This window comes from Bombus fervidus, chromosome 9, assembly GCF_041682495.2.
Source record: "Bombus fervidus isolate BK054 chromosome 9, iyBomFerv1, whole genome shotgun sequence".
Lineage (NCBI taxonomy): Eukaryota > Metazoa > Arthropoda > Insecta > Hymenoptera > Apidae > Bombus > Bombus fervidus.
In genome coordinates, this window is record NC_091525.1 from 7,560,156 (window position 1) to 7,572,936 (window position 12,781).

Below are 12,781 nucleotides of genomic sequence, written 5' to 3' on the forward strand. Positions count from 1 at the left end.
CACCTAAAGCTTCGCTACGCGTGCTCCACCCACGAACCAAACAGGAAAGCTCGTACACGACATTGGGTATCTCTAGCTCGATGAAATCAGACGGATTTTTATTGGCGATCGCATGCTGCCTGCCGTGATGGCGACCTATAGCAGCAGAGGAGGGAAACGGATTGCCCTTCTGCAACCTGACTGAGCCATTTGACCGATCGATACCGTTTAGGTCGTGTAAATATTGCAAATTGATTTGCACGTGACGTGGAAGATCGCGTGCGGATGAATTGGAGAAATTGCTGGCTTCACGCGCAGTTTTGCGTATTCGAACGGCGAGTGCAGTCGAAGTTCGTTTAGTGGAACGAAATTTTAATTAATGTCCGATTAACTGAAATTTAATGGTTGAATTCACTCATGTGAATGTGAGCTCCTATTATGCGAACGAAAAATAGTAGGTAACAGGGAAATTTGCAGAGATCCAATTATGCACATAAAGCGCTTGTCTCCTGATAAGTTCAGGTAAATGGAGTTTCATTGGATTTTCTGATAAATGTAACTGTACCACGAACATATTTGCCACGGTACGCAAAGAGGTTACGAGCAGACGGCGAATATCAATAAGGCTGCGCCTTTATGTTAAATTGTATTTTGTACGAATATTTAATTGTTGAAACAAATCTGATTGTCAGTCGAGCTGGAAATGTCTGCGCTTGCCTCGGTTTGTTTAGAATCTACGTTGATTAGTCGCGGTTGAAAATGTTCATTTTCGCAACAACGTTGTTCTAAGCGTCACGACCATCTCTCAAACTGTTCGCGATCCTTAAATCTTTCAATCTCGTTCTCACTTTAGCGAACAGAATATACTTAAAATCGTCAAGAAATATTTGAAATAAAAGATCATGTACACCAATAAGCTTAAGATATCTTCTAAGTTTATTTTTAAGTCGGAAAAAAGCAATTGGGTGGAAAGTGATGCAGGAAGAATACAACACGGTTAAGGGTGAATATCGCCATTGTTTTAGAACTTAGAATTTAGAAGAGTGGTTTAACACAGAAAATGCAAAGTAGCACTTCAAAATTCATGAAGATTTCTGAGAAATCGGTGGACAGATCGGAGGAATTTCAATGGGAAGTTTGGCCATGAGAACAAAACAATTGCTCGCGGTAAGAGGCATGAACGACATCGAGGTTCCTCCCTATGGAAAGACAACAGGGGACACTCCTCGGGAGAGTTATCGATCAATGACCCCAATAGCGTTTCATGAAAGTTATCAGCTTTGCCGAGACGATACCCGTACGATATAAGATTACACGTTTGATAAGCTATTGTTCCTGGTCAAATCCTTGTCCTGTTCTATGTATCGTGGACCAGCGATAACGGATACAAAGCATACCATAATCGTGCTGCTTAATTCAATCTGTCGTATCTGTAATAAGCCATGTTCGGCTTATCTGGAATCATACGGGTCCGCATAGTTCACATACTGTAACTGCACCGGCGACCATGCTAAACGAGAACACGAAAAATGTTGCAAAGTTCCTTCCTCGAGATCCAGCTACCGTACAGTAGTTTTATACAGCCTGCTTAATAAGGACGCGTACGGAAGATTTTCTTATCTAGATGAAGGTATAATGAAAAAATTCTGAGAAAAAAACAGCGTGGTAAACTTCTTTTACGATGTATTAAAAGAAAATTTTATGTGACTGTCTGGTCCTTCCAGCGGGACGATGTTTTTAAGCGCGAGTATTATATGTGTAGAAAACATTTCGAAGCTACGTTCTCGTGTAGAGGAAAGGAACGCAGGTACATGGTAACATCGATTGCAATTCTAGCAATGCAATCTTTTTCCCAATGACAGAAAGTTCAGAAAATCTAATCTTTTAGCTGGAGAAATAGAACGTGTAATATAACGTATATAATACAAATGGAGCGTAATAAATAATTTTTATCTTTACCACGGAGGAGGTAGAATACAAGATAAAATGAAATACCCTAAATTTTCATAATCCGATATAAATTACTGCACTCATCTATAATCCAACGCGATATCACTCGAGCGTTAACTGCTAAACGGAGCATTCAGCAACAGCGGAAATCTATATGTTCCAAACGCCTGAATTTTAAGCCGAGATTTCGTACTTTAAGTTCACTTCTCTCCGCAATGCATCAAGTTTCGCATTGCTCAGCCACGCAGTGTCACTCGGAAATACAAGTTGAAAATCATAGAAGAGACGAACAAAGAGTTGCAAGTTTTTCTAGAAGAGGAATCGGTAAAACGTAGCAGAAGTAGGTCAGTCCGGATGGTTTCCCATAAGTCAAGGAAAATTCCTGAATAATTAAGCGGAAGGTTCGCGACACGCGCTGCCAAGCGCGACAAAGTGTCCTCGAAGATAAGATTTTGCGGAGTTCTTGAGATCGATTCCGCACGGTGGCTTTCTACTGGTGCGAACTTTGGTGTACGCCGCGGGTAGAATACGTCAGAAGGAAAAGAGCAGCCGGAGATTCAGTCGGGAGTTAAAGCTTGACGGAAACTGCGGACTTCCATGTCGTTTGTTAGCGCCAAGACGGCAAAGTGCATTTCGTAGTTTACCGCAAGTTTCGCTGTGGGCGAGGTTTGTCTGTCTGGTAAACCGAGTCTGTAGAATATTGCTACGTGAATGAAGCCCGTGACGAACATTCGCTGCTACGCAGAGCAGAATCCAAAAAGAGAGAAGTCTAGAAATCGTTACATCGTGTCACTTTGCTTTTAGCATTTCGATCTCTCAAGTAATTCTAACGATATCCCATTAAGGGTAGCCGGCAACGTTATATCACTGATTTACGTAAAATCGATACGCGTCCCGTAATGTGCTATCGGCAGGTTCAGGATAAACGTTGGCGAACTCCGGTTGAACGACCTCCTGGCAAATATATCTTCAGCACGCGTTGCAGATTCTTTGGATAGTTCCCGCTACCATGCGTACCCGCGTCTTATAAGCAGTCTACACATGCTATAACGCCTTGCACAATGCAGATTTCAACGTGTAAAGCATCAGTGCCGAATCTTCGCTTTCTTCGGATCGAATGTCATTATCATCGTAAGACCGCCGATGTTTATACATTTATGAACAATTTTAAGGAAAAATGTACAAAATACAAATTACAAATATGTATATATAAAATATTTAAAATATAGTATAATAAATTATACAAATATGCAGATACATATAATATCCAAAGTAAAATAAACCGTCTAATAGATTTAGTGAAACTTCCAGTTTCGTCATCATAAAAGGCTCGCTGTATTCACTGAGCAAATATACACACACTTAGCAAGTTATTGACACGATCCATGATCGACGTCGGTCGACGGAGTAAAATTTATTTACCAGTTGAAACGATGCGTATGAAATTCTCTGCAGCGCAAACTCCTCACTATGGTTCCCATATCTCGATTCAAATAACTCGAATTAGTATGTTCGCGGCGAAATCGCCCGAAGGACGAGTACGCGAATTAATTTCCGCCAGGACTGCGATCGCGTTGTTACGTGTTTCCACGCGAATCGTACGATCTCCGTCAGATAGGGGACGGAATTAACGACAGCATTACGTTTATCCGACAACGTTGACACCTCTGCGACCAGTGTTCTATTTCCATGGAAATTCTGGCTCGGTAACGGGCTAACAGCTAACGAGATCATCGCCCATAGGCGAGCCACGCGCGCAAACAGTCGACGAAAATTCGAGTTCCTTGCGGCAAAAGAAGACAGACTTTTACGGCCGGGACGAACTTGACTCTTATTCGCGTAATCATGTAAATTCCTGGCAAGAGAAGATAATGTTCAGCCGCAGAAATAATCCAAACTAGCCGTACGAACGTCTACTTTCGATGGCCAGACCGTACTTCCAGGGACCTTGCAGGAACAGCGATCCTGCGGATGTTTCAAACCATTCGCCGGCCAGCTGTTCAAGATTTGCTTATCTCCTAATTAAATTGTTCTTACCATCGAAGAAGGTTAATTAGCTCTTGCTGTTCTGGAGACGAGATATCGCAAGACTAATTGTGCGAATACTTTTGTCCTTCGCTGTAAATGATATTCAAAAGCTATTCAAACTGTTGGCATGATCATGAGATATCAAAGACAAACGAAGTTGTTGTAGAATTAATTACACGAATACTTTTTATATTTCACTGCGAATAACACTAAAAAAGTATTCGATCTGAATACTCTTGTTGTGATTACGAAATATCAAAGACGAATACGATACAACAAAGTGTTGTAGAAAGCCAAAATTTCTGAAAGCGGCCTGATTGGACTTGGCTTCGAGGTAATTTGAAAGCACGGACGGTCGTTAGAACCACATTTCGCGGCCGCTGGCTGGCTGACTGCATTTTAACCTTATTCCATTGGCTCGCCCAGTCGAAAGAGATCTCTTTCTTCGCCCGACAAAGTACGCACTTCAGGTTGCTTTGCCTCGGGTCTCGCGGTCTCACCTCCGCAAGCGTAGCTGGCTAAACGTTTGCTCTTGCTTTCTCGCATTTTCGGTGCGGTAATGTACTATGTAATAACGGTTATTTATAGGCAGTAAATGCCGTATGCCATTCTCCGCGCTTTCCTTCTCCCCCGTTCATCGTTTCCTTCCTACGGCCGCGACGGTCCACGATAATTCTTCACCGCTTTGGAATTCGACCGATTTTTATTCGCCTTTTATCCTACGATCCTCTACCCTCTTTACCGGAATTCTTTTCGAGCCTAGTTTCCAAGTAACATGCGCGAGTTCAGAAAAATCCATAATTCGGGTACGAACATTCTAAATATTAGATTATTCTAATCGATTCTAATTTATTTATTATTTGTTTAATTCTTAACTCTCGGCTTTGAGTGGCTTCCAGTTTCTGCTTTACTACTGTACATCATCTTTACGATATAAACCAATACTATTTTCCTTCTGCACTTTTACTACATTTACACTATGACACTTATTTCTCTATTTAGTCAGTTGTAATTAAAGTTAAGAAAAATTTAAGGGCAATGTATTTGCATAAAAGTAGAATCTTGCCGAATACCAAGTTGGTGCATACGATATGTCGTTTTAAAATTAACATTTTAAGCACACGTGATTTCATAAAAAGGTTGTCCTAAAAGTTTCTTTCGTTTTATAAGGAAATAGTAGATGCACAACATTTTTTGTTTTATATTATTTTATTCAATTACGTATGATCCATTTTACAATAATAGAACGAAATAAAATAATATAAAACGAAAAATGTAATGCATCTATTATTTCCTCATAAAACGAAAGAAACTTTTAGGGCAACCTAATATCATAGTCCATAATATTTCACATAATTCTATGTATTTTTCCAGCCACTAATTAGTCCCGTTATGTATAAGACTTATAAGAATCATCACTTTTGGAATTAACAAATCCAGCATTGGTTTTTTTATTTACATACGAATAAAAAACAATGATGAGGCTAGAATCACGTGATATTAAACGAACGACTGCGCTATAGCGTCCAAGTTATCGATTCTCTGGAAACTGGAACAATTTTAACGAGTCGAGGTATTCGCCAAACTTATCCCAGGGGGATAAGGGGACAGGCGACGAGGATCGTGCAATCTGTCGTTATATAATGGCGGATCACGTTCGAGTGGCATTTGAAACGTCGTTAATTGCACCTGGTGAGGAAATTCCCGTGGTTCGTGGGATCGAGGTAAAGACGTACCAACGTGGCCGGTTAAGAACAAGAGGATCCATAGACGGGCGAGGGAAGAAACTGAAAGCAGCAGCGTTTTTCTGCCGAGAAAACTTATTTGCCGGTCTACGAGGGGTAATTCGCACTTGGCAATTTCGCGCTACGGCTCTATAAAGCTGCAGTTCCTTTGAAATCTTTCCTTTCGTTTTCGCACGTTTCACTCTCCACGGCTGAGTAATGGCGATGGAGAGAAGCAGACATTTCAGACAACATCAACATTAGGCTATGGTTACAGTGGATTTTCGAACGAAATAGAAATAATGCTCTGACGAATACATCAGAGTAATCAAATATTGCAAGCTGCATTGTTTTTCAAGTGCACGCAGGGTGTTATTTTCATATAAAATCTATCTAATCAAGAGCTATTTCTTTATGAATTCTCATCTTTACGTTTTTCCAACAATTATTCTCGTAACATTTTTGGCAATCTATAGGTACATCAATGAAAAATAGAGAAATTTATTGCTCGATATATACAATTGCTCAGGAAAGTATTCGGATACTTATAGAAATGTTTAACGCGCATAAGCAACCTGTGTAAAACTGTGTATCGTATACCAAGGTAAAATTCTCTATCGTTTCCATCTTCCTAATTAATTCAAGAAAATCAATTATCGTTTAACAACTGGCAAACAGCAAATAGAAATTACTTTTCACCATATTATGGTGTTTGCCGTAATTTAATAGAAATTCGTTACAAAATACCTAAGTACACTGCGAGAATACTGAATTATTCAGTCCGTTATATTTTTCTAGGTTGGTTACTTTTTTGTAATTGTACTTTAAACGTAGATTAAGCCGTAGCACCGATAAGTAAATTTTGAACTCGATAAAATAATTTCAAACGTTCGCATTTGGTAAGACAAAGTAGATAAGAGCGTGTTTTAATCGTACGAGCTCACCTTGTTTGCCAAGTCTAGCATGTTTCCAGTCCCCCCTGCGGCAGCTTCCACTAGTTTCTGTAGAGTATGGGGTTCCGGCGAGAGATCGCGTGCTCCGCTATCGAATTCCCAGCGTTCATGCCGTCCAGATACGGTACCTGAACATAAGTGAAATAGCGTATCATCTGTGCTGAACTGCGTTCAACGTCGTAAAATCAAAATCACGGCTGAAAATAGGAAATTTAGTAGACCAAAATCGGATGTTCTATTGGAAGAACGTGGATGGAATCGGCTGTCCAAATTGATTCAGATTTGTGCTTATCCGAGATTGACGAGGCGAATGTGCGAAAGATGCTGACAGGTTTTGAAATATTACACATATATAGGGTGTTTTAAAAATTCTGGTATAACCGGCCGAGCGATGTTCCATTTGGAAAAATAAGTCGAAGAAGATGAGCCTGAAAACTCGTTAGTTACGCGTGTACTAATACTGGAAGTTTCAAATTATGAAACTTCTGTTTCTGTGGGTGCCTGCACTTTAAAGATTGAGAATGTTAAGGTTTGTTTCGTGATTAATGAAGTAATTCTTAAAAAGTACTAATTTTATTCTTATTTATAAAACCGACCAAATTAAATACAGAAAAAAGGAAAGTAGAAAGAAATCGCGACACTGTCCACGTTTAATTGTCAAACTCACCTTTTTCGAAATCGAAGCTTTAAATGAAAAAATGTTCTTATTCTTCGACTTACTTTTGCACGCAGGATTACCACCTGTCCAGTTCACACTCCGTATGATGCAATATTGTACGTAAAACGAGATATAAATTCACATCAAAAAATTGCAGAATCCACGAAAATAACAAAAGAATTCCATCGTTGCCCGATTAACGCTAAACGCGTAAAACGATATAACTGTAATTATCTTTCTTTTATCTTTGAAATACCAACAACGAATATCTCTCAAATTTACTCTCTGCGAAAATGCCTACCACTTACGAAAAGAACGAAAAAGGAAAGAGCTTACCGAGACTGTTGTCGCTGCTAGTCGGTAAGTATTCCGGCGTGTGCGTATGATGAGGACTAGTTCTGTGCTTGCCAGACCTGAGAGCCTCGATCTCCGGTCGAAGAGCCAAGCGACACCTGAGGAACTCTTGATAGGAAATGCGACCGTGCTCGTCCGCCCCCAATTCTCTCATTAACTCCTCCACCGAATTCTCCAGATTCAGTTCTCTGCATACCGTCAGCAGATCCTGACTGCAATTTCAAACAGAAAAGAATAGCCTTCGTTCGAGCTGTTCCAGACAATCGCAGAATTACATAATCGTCGCGTTTGCCAACCTTTCACGATCCCCCGCAGTTTAAATATAAAATACATTCTACTTCATAAATCACATGCTAATTTGTAGCTGATTTTCTGACATTTGCCAATTTTAAAGAAAGAGTTAAATTCTTCGGTCGTGGAGGCATTGTCTCATCGAAGTTTTCAAGTATCAGTGGTTTAACACTAACCTTACCAGGCCCGGTCAAACGACCGCTTTCAAAATTTCATCTAAAATTGTACATTCATTGTTATTTCTTCTGTTCGTCTATCTCTATGAAAATTCTTATAATTAACAAAAATCGAGAAATTGATTAATCAGATAGTATGAGGATTTACATCAAGGTAAAGTCCTGCCAAGGTCAATGTTAACAAACGGGAATGATTTAAAGAGAATCTGTACAAGGTCTAACATTTTTCGAATCGCAGAGCTTCGAAGAAAGACAAATTCAATTTTTAGCGATGAATTATTCAATTATAAAAATAAATGATTATTTGTGTTATACGTATAGTTTGTGTGAGAGGTCTAAAAGTATAACAAGTATACGTAGGTTGACTGTGGTAGGTCAGGTGGCAAGTTAAGATACGATTTATCATTTATCATTATTATTTCAAGCTGTAGAGACAACGATGTAGAGATAAAGTTCGATCTGCGAAGGTTAGGCTTGTTCGAATTTCACTTATGCAGGCGATTTTGTAAAGATTTTCACAGCAGAGTATAAAGAGAAGGAACAAAATTGTAGTATTATTTCAAACGAAGGATTCGTATTGTAGTGTTGTTATTATATCGATATTAAAATATTATTTCAAATTACAGAGACTCGAATTACCAAGGTTCGACTGTAATAGTATGATTACCAGATATCAACTTCATTCTATAATTACAATATTCATTGATGCCTGCTCTAAGTATACCAAGCGTCCGGAGACTTATGGACGACAGCATAAATCAGAGTAACTGTAAAAAATTTAAACGTCCCTGCGGCAATTCAAATTCCCTTCGATGCTCCCTTCTACTCGAGCAGTTTGTCATCCGCGGTTCTCATTAACGTCAAACCATTGACCCGACGGGGACGTGGTCTGAAGTCACCTGTTTTTCCAGGCGATCACACGTCTGGCGAAACGCGGCCACATAACTACGTTCCTACGGCCATGAATAATTTATTCCCTGAATAATTCATAGATCGAAGATGGTACTCTCCCGTAGTACTCGCTGGACGTTCGCGAGATTAAAGAAGCGTCGAGGCCGACGACGCAGAAACAACGGAGAAGGCAGCAGGCTCGCGCCGCTAAGCTACTTAATTAAAATCGCCACGCTCATAAACCGTATTCAACGTCGCGTTCGCGGTGTCCGGATGTCTCTGCAATGGCGGGTCCCTCTTAATTTTCCTCGACAGCAGGATGGAGTATCATCGGTGAGGCTCGATTAAAACGTCACCGCGCTCGGCGAACGCTGGGGAATCACGCGGAAGACGGACATACAGGGGCGATCGATAACGGGGAATTAAAGATTCATCGGCTACACGGAGCAGACACGGACATTCGGAGAAAATCGTTAAAACCGACTCTCTGTCTCCTTTCTCCGTGAATGCTGACGTCTTTTGTTGCGATGCGAGGGAAAAGGCGTGGTCCGGATGCGATTTAACACTAGAGTTACTAACGCCCGAAGTATAAAACATGTTTCAAAGGAATTAAAGTGCTGGGAATAGGACGAAGCTTAGAACGCAATAAGAAATATAAGCTTTCGTTTGTATATTTGAAAAGGACGAAGAATCATAAAAATCTATAAAATTTCGATGAAAATACGACTTGATCGAATCATCGGCACGCTGGTAGTTCTGGTATTAACGTGGAAGTGTTACACACAGATGAAAACCGAATTATTGGTCGTCGCGAATAAACGAATTATTAATGCGATTCCCTCGTACCTATAAATCTAAATGTGGGAAAATTCCAATGAAAGTCGCTGGAAATATGCGATTTAAACTATTTAATCATTTGCGGAAGATCAACTACACCCTCTGTTCCATTTAGATAATTTTATAATTTGTACGTTATTTTGGGAGCAACTGTAAATAAAAAAGTTATTGGTTGCAAATCTTGAATAATAAAATTAATTACTCGTTCGATAAAATACGCGGAATTACGCGGAATGTTACGGTTTTCATATTAATAAATGAAAATTCTTCAGCGAAAAAGATACTTTTACTTCGTTGTTCGCCCTCGCTGCCTAATGTAATAAATTCGAACAGCAATATGGATATCACAATGCAAATGTACTAGTTCTCGACAGATCTTCGATATCAGTTTATCCGAAAATAGGATTTCATATGATAGAATGCCACTCTTCATATTCAGCTTATTTTACATGTAAATTCATCCCCTTTCATGTTCTAGTAATAATTCCAAAACCTTTTATATTCTGTCGTTTTGAAGCACAGTATGAGATAACTTCGCCGTTAAAGTATCCACTGAGATATGACTTTCCCCAATAATATCTTGTAAATTATTTCTCTCTTCCAGATCTACCTCAAAAATACCATAGTATTCACGATTCGCAGAAAGAAGGGAACTCGATGGGACGAACAAGGGGTGGCGACGAAAACTTTCTCGCAGAAACTTTTCCCTCGTCCCGCCACGGAACTTTTTGCTATTTTTTTCTTTTTTGGGACGTACGGCGGGTACGAGAAGCGCCGTGAAATAAGATACCGATCGAATAACGCGAGTTCATCTAATTCCACGTGCCTCTATGTTTGCCCAAGCACGTGTAAAACGCGAACACGTGCATCGTGGAAGGAATCGCATCGGTCTGCAAACTGCAGAAGCGTTATTATTTCCGTGACAGCCACACCTTGCACTCTCCTATTCAGCACGTAGCGTATAGCACACAATTTTAATCAACTTTCGTTCAATGGAAAGTCTTGCGGAAAAAGGAAGAAAAGAATCTGCAGAAGGTTTCACACTCGATCGTATTCATGGCAGAATGGACGTTGAAGCCAGAGACGAGCGAAATTGCAATCAAAAGGATGACGAAACAAAAAAGGGAAAGAGCGTCGACACGGAGATCCGGTCGTGATTAACGGGACGCAATCAATGCGTAAGCATTATGTAATTCACGTGAAGCCAGGCGAACGTTTGAGTGCCATTCAGTACCTTGCCGCCTCTTCAAACCATTGAACCGATTTCCTCGAGGTACCCGCGAGACGCTACTCAAGTCGGAGACACCGTGAAAAAGAAGCGAGAGAGCGCGTAGACGCAAGTAGCACACTCGAGATCTTCCGAGCCAACAAGCATCCGCGTGTACAGTCGTGTACACTGTATACATTGTACGATGTACAGTCAGAATGGAGACGGTTCAAGACTCCTCGTTCTTACAACTTCGTAAAAACGGATTTGGGTTAACAGCGAAAACCTGTTACGTGTTTGGCTTAATAGCTTAACTGGCCAAACTCGAATACAATCGTAAAATTGTTCTAAGTGAAAGCAGTGGACTCTGGGATTTTACGTTTCTGAGACATCTATGATCTCTTTACGACCCACCTACTCGTACTAGTTTCTCCGAATATTTTAAGCATCGTCTCCAAGTGTTCGATCCACAGCTGGAAACTCTCGTTCGATTCTAAAGCTTAATGGCTCGTCAGCCATTCCATACTATTTGGGTTCGGCCTGTTGCATCTTTAACTTTTAACCGCCGCCTACGACGTAATTTCGTAAAAGCGATTTGATCTGTGACTAATTTCAGGAACAGTAGGCGTTATTGTTTGTAATTGAAATTAGCCAAATGGCAAGCTGATAATCGACATGGTCAGTGTCTTTGGTATTCTTGTTTCGCAAGCGTCAGATGATCTCCAACCTTGCACGGACGGAGTTCAGCTTTTTATCGCGAAAGGGCAGCGACTGTCGATACTTGCGAGGCTATCTTCGCTGCAAGTTTAATTACATGTATAAAATAACTGCAAGTAACGTCGATCGAAGCAGACGTCTCTGAATTCTCTGAAATACATGTAGATCATGAGACGCGTACGAGATACACGTTCAGGACTGAAATAGGGCCACATACGCAATATGTTATCCGTTTATACAATAAAGTAGTTGGATGTCGATCATTTGTTTCCTAGTTAAGAAACAGAGAAAGAGAGAGGCTGACAGACTAACACAAGAGACTGATAATGAGCGATACTGTATCTTTCGAATGAATGGAACGATTCGTCGCTATGTTTCGTCCGTTGCTTTCACACGCAATACACGTATCTTCGTATACCATTCTCATTTCTACGTATTGTAAAATTATGATTGAGATGCGTATTCATTCGTGGTAGTTCGCGTTGAATGGATTTCGTAAAGCAAATGCTGCAAATACTATTTGTACTATTTACAGAGAAGGTATTTTATCCTCTCGAATGTACACAAAATGGGTTACTCTTACTTTCGATTCTAGACGTTTATTTCAAGTAGACAAAAATGGCATTCTTCAAAGACTAGCCTAGATGGAGCTAAGTATGTGGAAGTGTTCGTTGACATTAAATGAAAAGGAGCATTCGTTATACGAATATTGCGATACGCGTATCGCCATGAGAAATAGCCAAACTATTTTCCCATCTTCTCTCATCCTTTCGTTTTTTAACATTATGATTATAAGAGAGAATTCCAAGGACCTGTTTAATATCTTGTTTGGATGCTACTTCCTCTTATACTCGTTTCTACGTACAATCTTATAAGTTTCAAGAAATTCAAGTATTTATAGCGTTATGATAGAATATCTTTCTCTTTTAACATGAAAACCTTCTTATTTCTAACACAAGTATAATCTTCTGTAAAGTTGCTATATTTACGTTTATACAACTTTTACCCATTATTCT

General features: G+C 40.0%; 1 protein-coding gene across 2 annotated transcripts in view; it reads right to left on the reverse strand.

Moving 5' to 3' along the window:
- Nucleotides 1-12,781, reverse strand: part of LOC139990785 (colorectal mutant cancer protein) — a 59,236-nt gene that overhangs the window by 32,146 nt on the left and 14,309 nt on the right. For both annotated transcript variants that reach the window (XM_072010291.1, XM_072010292.1), the window contains 2 exons: nucleotides 7,629-7,858; nucleotides 6,626-6,762 (listed from right to left, as the gene is read on the reverse strand). In XM_072010291.1, coding sequence (XP_071866392.1) covers nucleotides 6,626-6,762; nucleotides 7,629-7,858 — 367 coding nt within the window. The remainder of the gene's footprint in view (nucleotides 1-6,625; nucleotides 6,763-7,628; nucleotides 7,859-12,781) is intronic.